The 17,332-nt window shown below is 35.7% G+C and overlaps 1 protein-coding gene across 1 annotated transcript in view; it reads right to left on the reverse strand.

Annotated features, from left to right (window-relative positions):
- Positions 1-17,332, reverse strand: part of ROBO2 (roundabout guidance receptor 2) — a 1,058,225-nt gene that overhangs the window by 118,576 nt on the left and 922,317 nt on the right. The window contains exons 7-8 of the mRNA XM_090121115.1: positions 7,197-7,324; positions 3,828-3,839 (exon numbers count right to left, since the gene is read on the reverse strand). Of these exons, the coding sequence (XP_089977241.1) occupies positions 3,828-3,839; positions 7,197-7,324 (140 nt within the window). The remainder of the gene's footprint in view (positions 1-3,827; positions 3,840-7,196; positions 7,325-17,332) is intronic.

Raw genomic sequence — 17,332 nt, forward strand, 5'->3', positions numbered from 1 at the left:
CATTACAGAGATTCAAGCTTAAGTTCAGCTAGCACAATTTGCAAAATTATAAACACCAAAGAGTTTAGGATTTTTTTTAAAATGCTCTTTAAAAGGCTACAAAACATCAGAACAAGTCAGTTCTGTATTTTTTCTTCTTACTGGTATTCACATGCCTAAGTATTTCATTCTATGGCAACCTTTTGACTTTAATCTAAAGGATCCCAAGTGACAAATAAGAAAAATGCATTATTCTTTCACTTAAGGAAGAAATAAATGTGAGAAGTTTAATGTTTACTGGTGCATTTACCACCTTCTGAAAACTTTATATGTGACAGCAGCAGGCAGACAAAATACTGCACTTTGATATAGATAGGTAGGAGATTTCTGCCACTGAAAGATGGCACAGTAGTGCCAAGCATGATCTCATCTCTTCTGTCACACACCAATTGTCATTGCTGATATAGTTGTATAACTCTTCAGTGACTCAAATGAAGGTGATAGTTTCATGAATACACTAAAACTATTCTCCTGTAAGTCTGAATGAAATGGAAAAGGATAGAGTTCTTTCTCAGCTATCATCTAAACAATGTGATTTCAAGTCAAAAATACAAATATAACCTCCTTTAAAAATAGAGTCCTTTCTATTTTTATTTTGTTTCATGCTGCATCACTGTGAATGATCATTAAGGCATGCCTGTTGATATAAAACCTGAAAGCTTTACACTATATTTAAGTAAAATGTAGTGATATTTCACTTAAATATGCTTAGGTTGCATTTAATTAGTATGAAATTTTGAATATTCATGGTAAATGTCTTATTTGTTTCTCTCTCCTCCAACATAGTAGGGAAGTAAAGTTACTGTAGCTTGGTTGGTTTCCCCTCACTATGTTAATTCCAGATAATTTCTATCCAGGTGGCAAAATTATCTATTTGTTGCATGTCACTACTTTCTAAGATGAGTCACAGCAAATTAAGTAAACTTGACTCACTCCAAAGCAATTGAAATGCAAAGAACTGTATTTTGACCTGGACATAGTTGATCATAGTACTTTGTCTTTTGAATGACCTTTTTGCATTAACAAAAATGCAACTGAAGCATTAGACATATATTTTCACAAATCTTCTATTTGAAGTTAATTGTAAGACTCCATCTCGGAGCAGTATAGCAACTGCTTTTGAAAAGTAGACCAGTGTTACTTTTAGGTGGAATTATACAAAACCTCTGGGCTTCTCTCAAATTCTGAGCTATTTTTTTACAGTTACTCTCCTACATGGCTACTGAGAGGAATACAGCAGAGTGCCAAAGTGAGAAAATATTAACTTTCTCATTTAGAAAATTCATCTAGCATGTGAAGTAATGGAAGAGATAGGGATAAATGTGGATAAATATTTTGTTTCCCAAACCATCTATTGAAAATCTTGTAACAAATCATTTCAAAAGGTTATAAATAAGAAAACAACTATTTCAGAAATGAGCAACATGTTTATACCTAGCAGCAACTCCAAGTAATCTAGCATAGAGCTATTAAATTCACCAGCTGCCATCTACCTCAGGCAGGATCATACCTCATTTCATCTATGTAGTATAGAGCGTATGTTAATATCTGCTTGAATCAAACATGATCATTGGCAGAAGTAATCCCAACTGTTGAATTTTCCATTCAAGCTGAAATTTAAATGAAAATGTCACAACTAATAGAATATAAATATTTGGAACAGGTAAAATCTAAACAGAAAATGAAAATGATTCAGTTTGCAGTAAGAATTACAATTGCTGAACATTAAAAATATGCAAAAATATATGTATCTCTTATTCAGCAACACGCCAATGAAACAAAAGGTTTTGTTCTTTATAGCACAGTAAAGACAAAACATATCTGCTCTGAAATGGAGGTAGCAATGAAAAGCAGATGTATTCAGATAATATGCAGGTATCAGGAAAGAATATAAACTTATAAATTGCTCTTCTTCAGTTTAACATACACAGAAGTATAAAAATACACTTCTGGTAAAATGCCACCTTCCTAAATAGCTGTGAGTGTAATAATATTAAGTAGAGTTTGCTTTAGCTTCCTTTTGTAGGAGAGGTGAATTTTGCTCTGCATTCAAGTCAAGTCTCTAAACATAGAGAAACATAAAAGCTACAAGATTTGACTCGCCATTCCTGTCAGATGACAATTTCAACAGATCATTTGAACATTCTGGTGGTGAAATGATGGTGGAGAGAGAAGTTACTTTGTTTTGTTCTACCTGGCTTTACATTTTCAACAGCATAGCATAGCCTGTTTTGCCTACTTTTGAATGAAACAGAGATAGGAACAGTAGGATGAAAAGGAAGAAAAAAGTAAAAGCATGCCCTATTATATGGAGAACAGAGACTTTTCTACAGGTAGAGGATTAGATATAAGTGACCAAAGAAAGCAGTCTACTTATACACTGCAACCACTACACTTCCAGAATAGGAAGGAAAACTGTTTTTGTAGGTTTACTCCAATTTTACTGTTACAACTCCTGGGAATTAATTTATTGAGAACTAGCATAATCTCAAAGTAATACAATAGGGACTCAGGTTTAAAGCTTTCCATCGACTTTCTAAATGGAGAACTGTGAATTATTCTCCTACATGGGGAATTCTCCAAGATAAGCAACAAAGTGCCTGCAGAGGCACATGGCTTGGCTCTATTCACGATAGTTCAAGCAAGCTAATGAGCATGGGATCACCTTAGTAATGTACACAGATGCCTAATCTTGATCTTATCTTTAAATTATTCCAACATTTCTTCCTCCAACTTCATAACAGTGAAGACCTGAGACAAGGTCAAAATCAAATGCATTTCTAAAAAAATGCTGACTACATAGAGACTAAAGCTCTTAGCAATTTCTGTAAACACCAGTACAGACTTCTCACACTAATAAAACAAAAACAAAAAACACCAAACAGAGTAACCATATTATTATTCTAGAAGATACATATAAATGCAAACTGCAAAAATCAGAGGGGCAGTGCAATCGATTAAATTATTTAAAAAGTCCATACAGGTACAGAGTAAAGATCCGTGAATGAACATTAAATAAGTTCAGGATATTTGTGAACAACAAAAGTGAATTTCAGCTAGTGGCAGCTGCAATTCTTCCATTATGCTCAGTTAGATTTCTATAAATTTTTAAAGCAATTTCAAAGGCATAGGAAGGAATCCAATTTTCACAATAAGAATTCAAAATCCAGAGACTGTCTTCCTCCGGACTTGTTATTCAGAATAGTCACAACCTACACAGTGCATTCCAGAATGCACTCCAAGTTGACCCAAGGGTGAAAATCAGTGATGAACTTTCTTAACAAGCACGGAAATCTACTCCATCCCCTCTTCAATTTCAGAACTATTTTACTTCAACAGTCTTTGAAAGACACAAAAAAGACAGGACATGCAAAAGCCTGTGCTTTTACTGCTATGCAATAGAGGCACAATGAGCTGATCATTTAGGGCCTGATAGAAGCTCACCAAAGTCAATACAATCCATTCTGTTGATTTCAATGGCTTTTATACCAGGCCCTTAAATAGACTGTTAAAAATGTCTGAATGATTTTGGCTCAGTATCACCATACCCGTTCAGTTTCACTGACTGGTTATTTCTTGGTGATTTGGCAAATGTATTTACGCATGACATAGCAGAAAATAGAAAGTTCAGAAATAGCACTTCGTCAGTCAAAATCACTTGCCTGATGCTATAAAGTTAATACTATTCAACACTGGCTGCTAACTTAAGCCAGTTAAATGCTGTTGCAAATGAAAGATGAAGCATTGCGTGAAGCCATGCTAAAATGGATAGAAGGATGGTTACTTACCAACGGGGCGAGCTGTTGACATTACAATGGTGTAGTGAGAACATAAAAAAGAAATTAAAAAAGAAAAGAATATCTGTCAGAATGCATGACGTGTAATGTTACGTTAAACTATGGATACTACCATGATTGCTAACCCCTCAAATGACAGCCTAAGTAAAATATTCACTATTATTTCTGTTTAGTCACATGTTATTATTACCACATTTATTTGAGCATAGTATCTGAGCAAGCTGACTGGAACCAGTCTCTGAGAAACATTTTTTGTTATCTTCACATGCCATCATCAAGTATCACTGTTTGTGCCTGATAAAAGAGAAATCACTTGCATTAGAAAAAATTTTAGATTCTGATGAACATATCAATTTAAACTACAGACTGCCAAATGTCATGCCAGTAGATGCGATGCATTTACTTTCTGACTCAAGTATCAATTGAATTTTAAGCATGGTCAGTCACTACAGCTGTGGGGTCCACAAAAAGCCCAGGACAATTTTTCTTATTCAATAACAGGCATGAAGGCTTACAACACATTGCTTTTTCCTCACTGACAGGACTGATGAAAATATAACAAATAGGCCACAATGGCCACGGGGATTTCAACCCAGAATCTCCCAAATTACAGTTTAGGAAACTTCTACTTCCTAAAAAAAATTTTTTTAAAAAAAATTGCTGCTGAATGATTGACAGGTTAATATTGTTTCAGACCGATATCAAGACTGAAAGCTGTTGCTGCAACAAATGATTTCTTGATGATAGCAACAGCTGTTTATTGTAGTTGTGTTGGGAGAGAGGACTGCCTGTCCCTCTGCTAATAAAATGCAGACATCCCCTTTCCCAAGAACAAAAAAGCTGGATATAAATTTGACTCAGGGTTGCAATCTGGTTACAGGAAACTTCCCTTATTTTAGCAGTAGAAATAGTTACATATTTCTGAGTAACATTATTTACATATTTATTTACTATTTATTTTAAAACAAGATAATCAGCTCTATATCCCTATGTACAGACTAAGGCCAAAAGCAAAGACGTACAGATCCTTATGAGTGCAGCATGGAAATATCATTTTTGTTCTCAGCATTTCTGTATCTCTATTCTTACTTTGTCATATTCACTTTAATTATTTCAAGCCTACTGCCCTTTTTCAAATTGTCATCTATTTTGAGACATTCTGATTTTTAGTATTATGACATATTCCTGGTCTCACAGAAAGATAAGGAATGAGTGATGTGCATCTTTCCAAGACAGAGCCTGAACACTGAATCACTGAATTCAATTTTTGTTATCATTTACAACCATGTAACCGTTGTACAACAGTATAAGAGTGAACTCCCTGACTGCATCCTCATTCATTGCTTTGAGAAGATGGAGCTGTGACGGAGGCAGCTAAGGATTATGCTGTTGCTGCCAGGTTTGCAGTCAAAACTACAGAAAAAAACACACACAAGGACCAAGGATCTTCAAAGTGAATTTTCAAGTGCTAAATGACTTTCTCCTCCACACAAAAGATGATTTTGCCAAAATCAACTTCAGATGAAATTGATGAAAGTTTAAGAATTCAGAATTAAATCTTCTTTTAACTAAAAGGAACACCATATGTGGTCCCTTTTAAGTCAACAGGAGTTTATCCAGTACTTTGTTTCCAGGAAATACAGACTAATAACATTTCTTCACTGAATTTCTTAGCTTTTCTCATTTCCTGTTACCCTGAACATTTAATAAGCTTATATCATCATGGCTTCCTTTATGTTGGATAAATACTATGTATTCAAATGTAAATTGCAAACCTAGGGGAGAGTAGTACCCAAGATAATGAAAGCCTGCTTTTACTATAGGAAAATCAATTAAATTATATGTTTTGTTTGTTTGTTTTTTTCACCTTAATTTGATCAAGTTCAAGCTTCAGTGATTTCAAAGGATTTTTTTGCTTGTTTCTAGTTATTGTTCATATTACAAGTCTATACTATATAAATATTAAAAGCCTGCTTCAGTGATGCATACAGTGGACACAGATCTAGGCATGTTTAAAGGCTACTAAATTGATTGCCAGATATATTGGATATCATGATTCTGCCTGTGACAAAGGAGCAGATTTAGAGCATTTCTTGGAGTTCAGTGTAGTGACTATTTTTCTCACATTACAAATGGAAAAATAATCTCTTACACAAACATGTAACAGGTAAACCTACTTCTTCAGATGAAAACAGGAAGATCTACATTACCACGTATTAGCTAGAACGAACACTGAGGTAACATTTTAGCAAATACATTATCACAATATTCTCTTTTCTTTGTTATATACTAACATCTTCCCCTCTACAAAGCCATTTGGTGCTTTTTTGCCCTTTGAATTCAGCAAATTAAACTGAACTGTGTCCATGCATTAAATGGATGGAAATGGAAGCTGGCCTCTTGGGTCAGTTGACCCCTGTTCTAATAAAGCAATCCACTGAGACTTTGAACATTTGATTTAACGTGTATGAAAAGAGAAGCACAGATAAAGCCAAAAATGTTTTTATTAACCTTTCACAGCTCTACTGAAAACTGTCAGCATGCACCACTAAACTGTGAAATAGTATCTGCATGATATCCATTGTGCCAAATCATAGCTTATCTTTTGGAACGAAGTAATAACTATTATATTCTATTTACTAATACAGAAATATTGTCCCACAAACTTTTTCTCTCTATAATCTTTGGCATGTCCATATCTACCGTCACAAATGACATTTGGGCAGCTTGTTGTTCTGCTGGTGTTAAAACCTTTTTACCATATCAAATAGCACCCCATAAACAATGAGTGGATACTAAAGACTGGGAGATATTTTAAGAGAGAATACATTAGTTTTTATCTTGTATTACTTACAAAATCTAATTAAGATTTTCTTTTTCCTTTGACTGGGATTTATCTTACAAGTAAAGAATAACAGCAGGGAGTTCAGTTATGGAAGAGCTAATAGTTCCATTATACTATGTGCATTACATTTGACATTTGTAAACATAGTGCACTCCTTATATTTATTAGGGAATAGAACCATAATAACAACAATTTAAACTGAATTTTTACTTATGAAAGAGTGTCCATGTAGTTTGTTACTGCTTGCTTATGAAAACGTATGCATCTATTCTTCAATAAAAAAATATTAAAACAGATCATTAACTGCTGCGAGATCCTATCCTACTGAAATCAACTAGAATTTTGCCACAGATATCAATGGGAGCAGGATTTTAGACTTGCAGTAAATCAGTAGAGCACCAGCAACTGCGCAGGATGCGTGAAAACCAAACACAGCAGGTAAGGATTTGGCTCATTTTGTCAGATAGCCATTGATTCATTCAGGACACAAGCTCTCTCTCCACAGGAACACTCACCTCGCACAGTAAGGGTAGCAGATGCTTCCACTTTTCCAACTCGATTCTCAGCAATGCATGTGTAGGTGCCTTCATCTGTGCTCATAGCCTTCTTGATGCGCAAAGTGTAGTCATCTTTAATGTCATACCTGTGTTGCAAAAAAAAGAATGAAAATATTTTGTAGCCAACAGGAATGTAAAGAAACTCTTATCTGGGATATACTGGTCTGACTCTATCTTGGATTCAACTTTTGAAGATAAATTATTACCTAACATTAGATAATTCCACCAAGCATTAATCTCTGTGACATTTTTATTGCACTCTGCATTAGTTAGAAACTTTACATAAAATTAGTATTTCTGTGCTCACTCAGTATAAGGGTTTTATTAATATCTTGCACTTCATCCTTGATCTAGAGTAATGTGATAAAATTAAGCTATCAGACATCAATTATCAATAAATGACAGCTCAGGTTTCTCACCCTTTAACTTTGTGAGATACATATTTTATCTTTAGCTGATTTGGAATTTTTCCTTTATATGTAGCTCTTCACTATAGCAACAATCACTTAGGAAAAATATGCATGTTGGTAGGCTCTGAGACTATAATATTATAAACAATAAAAATATATTTAAGCTCTGGAAAGTGACATTTATGGAAAAGGCATATTAAAGAAGATTTATCAATTTCACAGAAATACTACAGAGTGATTCATTAAGAGTAAACAATAACATTCTCTTTCTTAAAATAAATTTGGAAGATTTCAATTATGTCAATTTTTTTTTTGCTTCTACTGTTGTAATAACTGTAGAATTATGAGAACGTGTAAAATTTGAAAAAATAATGTATGGCAGCAGGCTGTGAGCATTCATTCACAAGGCATTCAGAGTGGCTCAATCAAGAAAAATAGAAAAATATTATCTGTTAAATAGTTACCAGCCTGCAAAAGTCTAGCTTAACAAAATATTTTAGGCTTTGATCTAACCTCATTAAGTCAACAGGATACTTTATCTTGGATGAAATTTATTTGCCTCCTGAATCAGGAAAACACCAGTTTTCAACATAGATATTTTGCTCTTGAAATACCCTCTTGGAAAATTACTTTCAACATTTCTTCTAGACATATAGTAACGATATCTTAACTAAGATTGAGATTTAGCTTCATATTTTCATGCATCAAATAGTGAAAAAGGCACATGAGACTAAAGAAAGATCTAGACCTCAGGAGATGTCAATAAATGTTTACTACATAACTTCAGAAAAACTAATTTACCTTCTCTTTGTTAAACAGTAAAGACCCTGCTTGCAAGCTTGTTCAGCAAACATACTGAAATGATAGAGAATAGCATGCTTACATGTTTTAATGAGTAAGAATGTAATGCTATTATTTATTGGAACATTGTGAAGATCTTTATGAGTATTTTTAAATGTTTTGGGAGCATCACGTGTACAAAACATGCATCACTATTGGCTTCTTTATTATAGCTTTGAAGCAAGAGTACTGTATGCTAATAGATATAAAAGTATCTTAACTCAAAGAGCCTTATATGCTGAAATGTTTAAAGTTCTGCTATGTCTAAGGAGAGCCCACAACATCAATAAGATTAACTTTGTTTCACGAACAAAGAGAAGTCATAGCATTTTCTTGTACTCATCACAATGCACTACAGTTTCATTCTATACTCAATAAATCCATTCTAGTCATTTGCCATGAATTCAAAAAGACCAAACTATGGCTAACTGCTCTGCCAGAAACAAACAAACAAACAAACAAACAAAAAACAGATCACATCCCTTTCATTAGGAGTTCCACTTAACTGTACATATTTTCTGTATGTCAGATTTAACTAATGAACAAGAGATAAGTCAATGGGAATAAGTAGAGTAGTCAGAAACTTCTAGGGACTATTTTTTTCTAGCATTTCTGTACTACTGAATGACAAAACAAACTTATGGCAATAGAAAACTTATCATGTATTTTCTGGATTGGTTCAGAGCTGTTCAGCTACTCATTCCAAAGCCTTAAGCAGCTGAGGCACATTTCATCCTGACTGTACACAAATTATGCAGTTCTGCATTCTGTGCTCCTCTTGTCAATGGCAAATAGAACCACTGTTTCTATAACTGAAAAAAGGCAAATGGTCTCCTCTAAAAGTCTCAAGAATATGACATCATATCCCACAACAATGGAGTAGTTATTTATCTTTGGCCACCACAGAGTTGCAGACAAAAGAAATTGCTTATTTTCTTGACACAAGGCCAGCTGTAAGGGACTGAAAATATGAAGTGGCACTCACCTCCTGTGAGACAACAAAACTAAGATCAGCTGTAATGAAAATATGAGTTGCATATAGGAATCATATTTATAAAGCTGGGCAACAATTAGACACTAATTTTGTTACAATGGCTTTAAAAAAAAAAAAAAAGAAAGAAAGAAAGAAAAGATAAATAACATCCCTGTGGTTTAGTTACCACTGCTGAGATAAAACCAGACAGGCAACAGGGCTGTATCTGATTGGCTGGCTGCTTAAACTGGGATGCAGGCAGCCTGGGACAGGGCCTGACAGTCTGCCGAGGGCTGCAGCTGACTCGTTCTTCATCTCACCGATGCGCTGGTGTTGATATGCCAGCCAGCTGCCTTGGAGGCTTATGCAGTCTTTATGCTTGCACCTGCCAATCATGCAAATTGTGCAAAGGCTGTTGGGGGAAAAAGCCAGCTGCATGGCATGCCAGGACGCAGAGAGGGAGCACAGCCATAATCTCCCACTTGGATTGTGAAATGGAAGAAGCAGTAAATGTGTCACTGTCCACTTATGGCCCACTTATCAATTACTTCAAGGAGTGGTCCTGCTCTCCTAGCCTGCTTCTCCAACAAGACCATACTGAGTTTTTGGACCACCCTGGCAGAACATGCCATCTAGCAATTGGATTCATACACAGATGGGCTCATGGGATAGCATAACCATCTGCTGTCCTGAAGTACTGATATGCTGCCCCTCAGTCATCTGTTCCTCTCACACTGTCCCCAGAAGTCACCACGGTTCAGTGAAGAGCTTTGACAGATGAAGCAGGCAGGAAGGAGATAAGAAGAAAACTGGCTTTTAGCTTTAGTTGATCTATGTATAGTAGCACAAAGAGCTTGTGGGAGAAAGGTACTGTGAAGTAACAAGGTGAGAAGGCTGAATGTGGTTGTATCTTCTAAGTTTCTCAAGCAAAACCTGGAATAGTGTTTGATCTCCTCTCAATCCAGAGGTTCCTATGCCCTCAGCAAGATGTTTTCATCTGAGTTTCTGGAGAAGTTCACTCCCACCTGGATCAGTTCCAAGCTGACACTTAGGAATTGGGCTCAGGGCCTCCTCGACTGTCAATGCCACTCAGACAGAAGTGGCCAGACTCCTGGATTGATGGTGGGGCAGCAGAAAACCAGAGTGTACCAGTTATGCTGGTGTGCTTAGAAAGCAGTGTCTTCAAAATATGTGCAATGTCAAGAAACACCTTCCCACATATTACCCTAATATTGCTGTCTCTTAGCCAAGTAATGCCAACATTCTGCACAAAATGTAGGGCGTCAGACATCTGCTACATATGTTTATGGCCATCTAATTGATTTTAAATACTTCCCTTTGTTAAACATTTGGAGGTGCTTAACCTTTCAGTTTAGCTGAAACTTCAGCCATCAAATTGCACTGGAAGAGGTCTTTTGAACAGCTAGTCCTGTGTTAGGATAAAACCCAGCCACTTATGGGTATTGTGTTACATAACTTCTGCTATGAACAAGTAATAGCTCACATAGATCTGTCTTTAATTAACTAAAAGGAAGGGGGCCAGGGGACTGGAAAGGAAGAAAGAAACAGAGAAAACAACAAGCAGATGAGAAAACACTGCTGGTGAGGAAATTCTAATAGAAATTGGGTGATTTTGAGTGAAATCTGGCAGTCTCTGGCACATATGAATACATTCATTGTTGCTAGTTTTGATTAATGACAGTTGTACAATAGTGTGCTGACAGTCACTGCCATACAGACACTTTTTTTTTTTAATATGAAACACTGCTGAAAATGCAACCCAATCAGATTTGGCCCCTGAACAACATGTGCTATCATCACTGTACCGTGAATTGAGATTGATTGGTAACCAGCTGTGACAAAGTGGGAAAAAGAGCCTTGTCTTTTTCAAGAAAAGAAAAGAAAAAAAATAATAAAAAAACCTGATTTGTGTCAAAACCATTACCATCTGCTCAACCAAATAACAAATAAAACAAAATACATTAACTGTTTTTAACTATCACAAATTAAAATACTGAGGTTGGATTCACGCACTGGCTTAAGGACATAAGAATAATCTTGAAATAGACTGGTTTTCTCACAGTTTGCAGAGTTTCTTTTTCACACATTCAAAAGTGTATTTGTCCCTATTCAGCCACCAATCTTCCATGGCTATCCAATAAAAGAGAGAGAGAGAGAAAGAGACAGAGATAGAGAATAAGAGAATTCAGTGAAGTTAAAGAGATTTAGCAGTACGCTTTTTGCATTTGATATACATTCTACCGAGTGCTTCATAGAACCCTCAAATTTCCAGATTTTAACAAATGTGCAGGCAGTTATGCATGAAAATATGTGCTTCTTTGTCTTTTGCATGCACAGGTTGCACAGCTGTGTGTGCAGATGGAGTCATTACATTCCTAGATATCCAACTAGATCTAACTGGTGATATACTTTCTTCAGCGGCGCATTTTAAAGTTAGGAGACTGTATTACTATTTTCAATGAATTCAACAAATTCAAATCAAAAAAGAAGATATTCTTCCTGCTGAAGGCAGACTGCAAGAGTCACATCTTAATTTTTGTAAACTGATGTCACTGGCCTCAAAAAATTACATCAATTTATATCAGGCACTTATTTGCTTTGTATTTAAGTTTTGTAGGGCTTCCTTTTTTTTTTTTTCTTTTTTTTTTTCTTTTTTTTTCTTCCCCCTCCTCCACCCCTTCCCCCTTTTCTTTTCATTTTCTTTCCTTTTATTTTTTTTTAGAGATGGCACAAAAATTGCAATACAAGCATACAAAACATGAAGATTACTCACAGTACCAAAGAGAGATGCTACTGGCCCAAAACTGTAAACATGATGGAGTTAAGCAGGCTTAAGCTTCCATCTCCATTTTTCCTTTGTGGTTCTGGCACTTCTCAGCATAGTGCCACAGCTTTTCATTGGCCCCTAGACTTTTTGAGCCAGATGGAGGAAGCCAGAGAGAAACTGTAGCGAAGATGAGAAGCACGAGACTGTTATCTGCTTCAGCCTTGTGTGGTACAGGAGCAGAAAGAAGAGCTGCCATTCCCATCAGGTAAGCATTTGTCCCTACTGCCAGCTCCCTTAAATGAAACATTTGTTTTACACTTACAGCTCATGGGGTGATAAGCAGAAGAAGAAAGATGATGCACAAACCAAAGTGAGTGACACAGCAAAAGATAAAGGAGCCCTCTCATTTTTGTTCCCTAGTAAAACCTGAATCAGAGACAGAGAGCACAAAAATGCACGCATTTGTGTGCTACGCTGCCAAATTACTTTCTGGTACGACTACGATCTCGGCTGCTTTTTGCTCAGTGGCTCTGAGATGTAGCTGAAGGCTATGGTAGATTGACCGATCGAGGGGCTATCCCCAAGTGCTGAATGGCAGCTGCCACTCGCACACTCGTTTGAGAGAGCTTGCTGATTCCCATTTATTCCTTGGCTATTCATACCAGAGAAAGGTATAAGACAATGTGACATTACCTTGAATTTCTTATCGTGAGGTATATATCATAGTGGTTTATAAAATGGTTTACTGGCTTCATGCTAATAAGCCAGAATAGAGTTAAGTAATACAGGTTACTATCCTCTATTTTTAATTAAAATATACTGACAGCAGATTCTGCTTTAGTCCAAAATCTTTTGTGGGTTTTAACCAGCAGATTCTTTATAATTTTTTCTGGTTGACACTCTCAATTGCAATAATATAAAACACAGAACCACACTCCATTATCCCTTAAGCATTCAACAAAAGGGCCTAAATCTCATAAAAGATGAATGCAACAGCTACAGTCAATGTGCCAATATTGTGAAACTGTTCCCATGTCCAAGGAAATTATGTTCTCTGACTTCTCTGGAAGCATTACACTATGCAGCATTACTCTTGTGAATGAACACACATATGTCAATGCACTTAATTAGTACTTCTCAAAATCAGCATCCGTGAGCTTAGAAGAAACCCAAGAATGAAAAATGGGACTCTTTTTTTATTTCCACTAAAATAATTTGAAAACACATATAAGTTCAGAAAAGAAAAAGTTTGGGAAACTGTGTCTTGGTAAACACTCTAAAATGACAGAGGCTTTCTTTTGTCTCTACAACTCTGCACAGAGAAGTACTCATAAGGAATTACCACATGATAATTATCCAAAATGGGCTTCTGATTTGATTTTAGTTCCAGACAGACCTCCATATTTGAAAAGCTTGAACCTCAGTAGAAGTATGAGCTAAGAGACCATGTAATGACTTGGCATGGAGACCTACCCTCCTGTCAACAGAAGTGGTTTGTTACCTCATAGTTGAGACACATTTGTCTGGCACTTGGGGAGGTTTGTATTATTAATGCCTATATCATACATTCATGTCAGAAAAACACCCTTGATACTCAGGGTTATCTGCTCAGCACATCACTGAAATTAATTTTAAAGAGGTTAGTTTTATGGAAAAACAGTGTTTTGTTTTTTCTTACCATAAGAACTGTGTTCCAGTCCTTGCAAGTATCTTTTTTAGCAACTCAAAAATAGATCTCAAAGCTAAAATTTTAATCTTTCACTGTTATCACAGACTGCTTTTTTGTTGTTGTTGTTGTTGTTTGTTTGTTTGTTTGTTTTAACTGAGATGACAACATTTCTATCTCATACAAGGATAGAGCATACCTAAAACAGAAGAAATCCCTCTAGGCCAACCATTCCAGAAGCATGAATAAGTTGTAGTCATAGCTCTTGAATTTTACTCCTGCTTGAGTAAAACTATCAGCTTCCCTTTCTTGAACATTTCCCAGAAAAACAGCACACTTTTTCATTCTATTATACTTAATAGTCAATAAACTGATAATACTAAGCCTGAATTGTTTGATATCTTCACGCTTCTCAAAGAAACATACTACCTCAATATTTTGAAGCTTATACATGCAATATATAAACTGTGTGATTACGAAGCTTTTATTTGTTATATTGTTTTTACACTAAAGAAAGATTCAAGCATTGGAATAGGTAATTTAAGCAAAATTCTGCATCAAGTTTTCTTGAGTCTCTTTCCTGCCAAAAGTACTTACTTATTTCTGTCTTTCATGACTGGAAAATTCTGAAAAATCCACGTGTGAGGACCTTACTGCCAGTATTGAATTTTCCTTCAGAACTCTAGTAGTGACTCCATTAGTTTTCAAACATTCAACAGTTTTAGGACGTTATGTAAGAGGGGATAAAAACTAAACAATTCACTAATGGCAGTCATATTTCAACTGCATCGCCACTGATCACTTCATAGATTATCAGTGATTCACTCAGCAAAGAGAAAACATGTAGGCTGCTAGTTGAAATGATTCCTTTATGGTTACTGTATGTGGGGCTGTAAAACTATTTTTCCAACCTTGACCCTTATGTAAACAACTGGAGACTGTTTTCATGCACCCACAAATACTGCATGAAAAAAATAGCTCTTCTTCAGCTCTGGCATGATCTGACACTTAACATGAAGCCAATTTAAATGTCAGTTCTATTAACCATTTCTCTGCTGCTCAGTCTAGCACAAACACGTACCAGACACTCCTGCTCACAGCAGGCTTTATAGGAGAATTTTCCTCAAATAATTCAACATTACAGCTAAACACACACTACACTGAATGCTGTTGAAATTCACCTGTGCTCTGGTAGGCAACACAGCTTCTTTGCAAGTTGTATTATGGCTTGCCCTATGCCAGCCATGTACTGCATTAAACCCAACAACATCCTCTGCAAACTGTCTTTACTCCTTCCACGTGTACATGAGAATACAAACAACATATTAAACCTTTTTCTTCCACTGTCTCTTTTTGACACACTATTAAGAACATCCAATCTTCTCCCTTATGTTCCTCATAGAGAGAGCTAATTTCTGTTTGAGTCCTGGCTTAGAAAACAAAAGATGGGCATACAAATCATACTGTTTCTAACTAGAGGTGGTGAATAGTACATGTAATATAGCTAATATGAAACACATCCTATTTTCCTGACCCTTTATTTAAAACTGCTAATTATTATTAATAACAACAGAAATTTGCTGATGTAACCAAAGATTATGTCCATTATAGTACTAAAACACATTCTTTAATTAATTTTCAATACACATTCGACTGCATTTTGTTACAAACTGCACAGGGATTAATTCGACCAAAGCACACAGTACTGCAGTGTTATTAGCTCATATTTCATTGAAAGGTCATTCTCCCCTTGGTTGTGTCTAGAGGAGGCTGTAGTTAAATACCTCACTATCCCATCCACAGAATATAAATAGAATTATGTAGCACTGTGTTTACTCACAGAACTCACAGTTTCACCATTTCTTAAAAACTACTGTATCTCTGTCTTATAGGGACTTATCCTGTGATCATGCAAAAAATACAAATGCAGAACACTTCCTGCCATCAGACCTTTTTTGGACAACCTCTTAAAAATATAACTTTTCAGAGCTTACTGAGGTAAGATTCTCTAAAAAGCATTTAAATTTGTTTCAAAGAGTTGTACCTGGAAGACAGGTACACAAGTTTTGTGATCTTCTCCTCTTAGTTTTGATCCCACAAGAAGCCATGGAGAAAAACACAGAAATTGGAGTACTTAGTGAAAAAGCATACCTATTAGAAATGTGACAGACAGAATTGCTGTCCAGCCTGTATGTATGCAATTATTTTTTAGGCACAAGGGGCCAGATTTAAAAACATAGCAGGATTAATATCTACAAAGATTTTATTTGGAGCTAATGTATCTATGAATAAGTTCACTCTAAACTCTCAACTGTAGTTAAGGTTAAATCTTATGGTTTGTCATTTACAGCAAGTTAAAAAAAATGTTTACAGTTCTCAGCAAACAATGACAATACTTTAATGCACTTAAATGTATATAATTTTTAAAAACCAGAAAATAATGCATTTTCCCTAAAACTTCTTAATGAATATTTTTAATTTTTAGTGACTATGTGTTTCATTGGTGGGTATCGTTGCTCTGTCTCATCTAAGGGCGTACAATCTCTTAGCACAATATACTCTTGATAAACTACACTCTGTTTTCCTTCTGAAGCATCGCCCTTGATTTTTCTGCCTACACACTTCCATTGTGTGGACAGTACATAAAACAAACACATCTTCCTGCTGGTGTAGATGCCACTCTTAATTTCTAGTATAATATTCACCTAATCAGACAATGCCTGTAAATGCAACTTAGAAGAGCAGGTTGTAATTTCATTAGAGATGTATTTACTGAGCTAAGCCAGCTGTTCTTTGCTGGAATGCAAAAAAAGGCCCAAGTGATTGCTACTCAGGCAACTGAAAAATACATTTGCTGAGCTAACTTCACTTTCCCAAAGAGCTGGCACTGCTAGCTTCTTCTGTGTAAAAGGTTTAAACAGTTATTATAGTGTGTCATAAATTTTAACTTGTAATTGAAAATCTCTTCACTTCCTGAGGAAAAAAAAAAAGAAAATATTCGTATTACTTGCTATGTAATTACAGACTATGCAGCTGCTCTCTTTGACTCTGCTAGAAAATTTGAAGACATGAAACACTGTGCAAACCTTATTCAAATTTTATTAAAGTGCTAGTCATAGATATGCCACTCTCATATTGGAGACTCTCAAGTAATATCACTTTCTTCTCGTTACTAGGAATGAAAAGCAGATGAATCAAGAGTTGATTCAGGCCATATTGAATTCCTGACAACACAGGAGACCATCAGACTCTTAGCAGGAAAGTATAATCTCTATTTCTGCCAAGCAGACATCAAAGGAAAGCTACCTGAACCTGTGGTTAGAAAAAGACTTCAATGTGTAAAAATGATTTTCATTTAATTTTCAGTATTTCCTGATCATTCTGCATAGCTGCAACTGGCTGAGTTGCTTTAGTACA

This window comes from Phasianus colchicus, chromosome 1 (genome assembly GCF_987193195.1).
Source record: "Phasianus colchicus chromosome 1, bPhaCol1.hap1.1, whole genome shotgun sequence".
Classification (NCBI taxonomy): Eukaryota; Metazoa; Chordata; class Aves; order Galliformes; family Phasianidae; genus Phasianus; species Phasianus colchicus.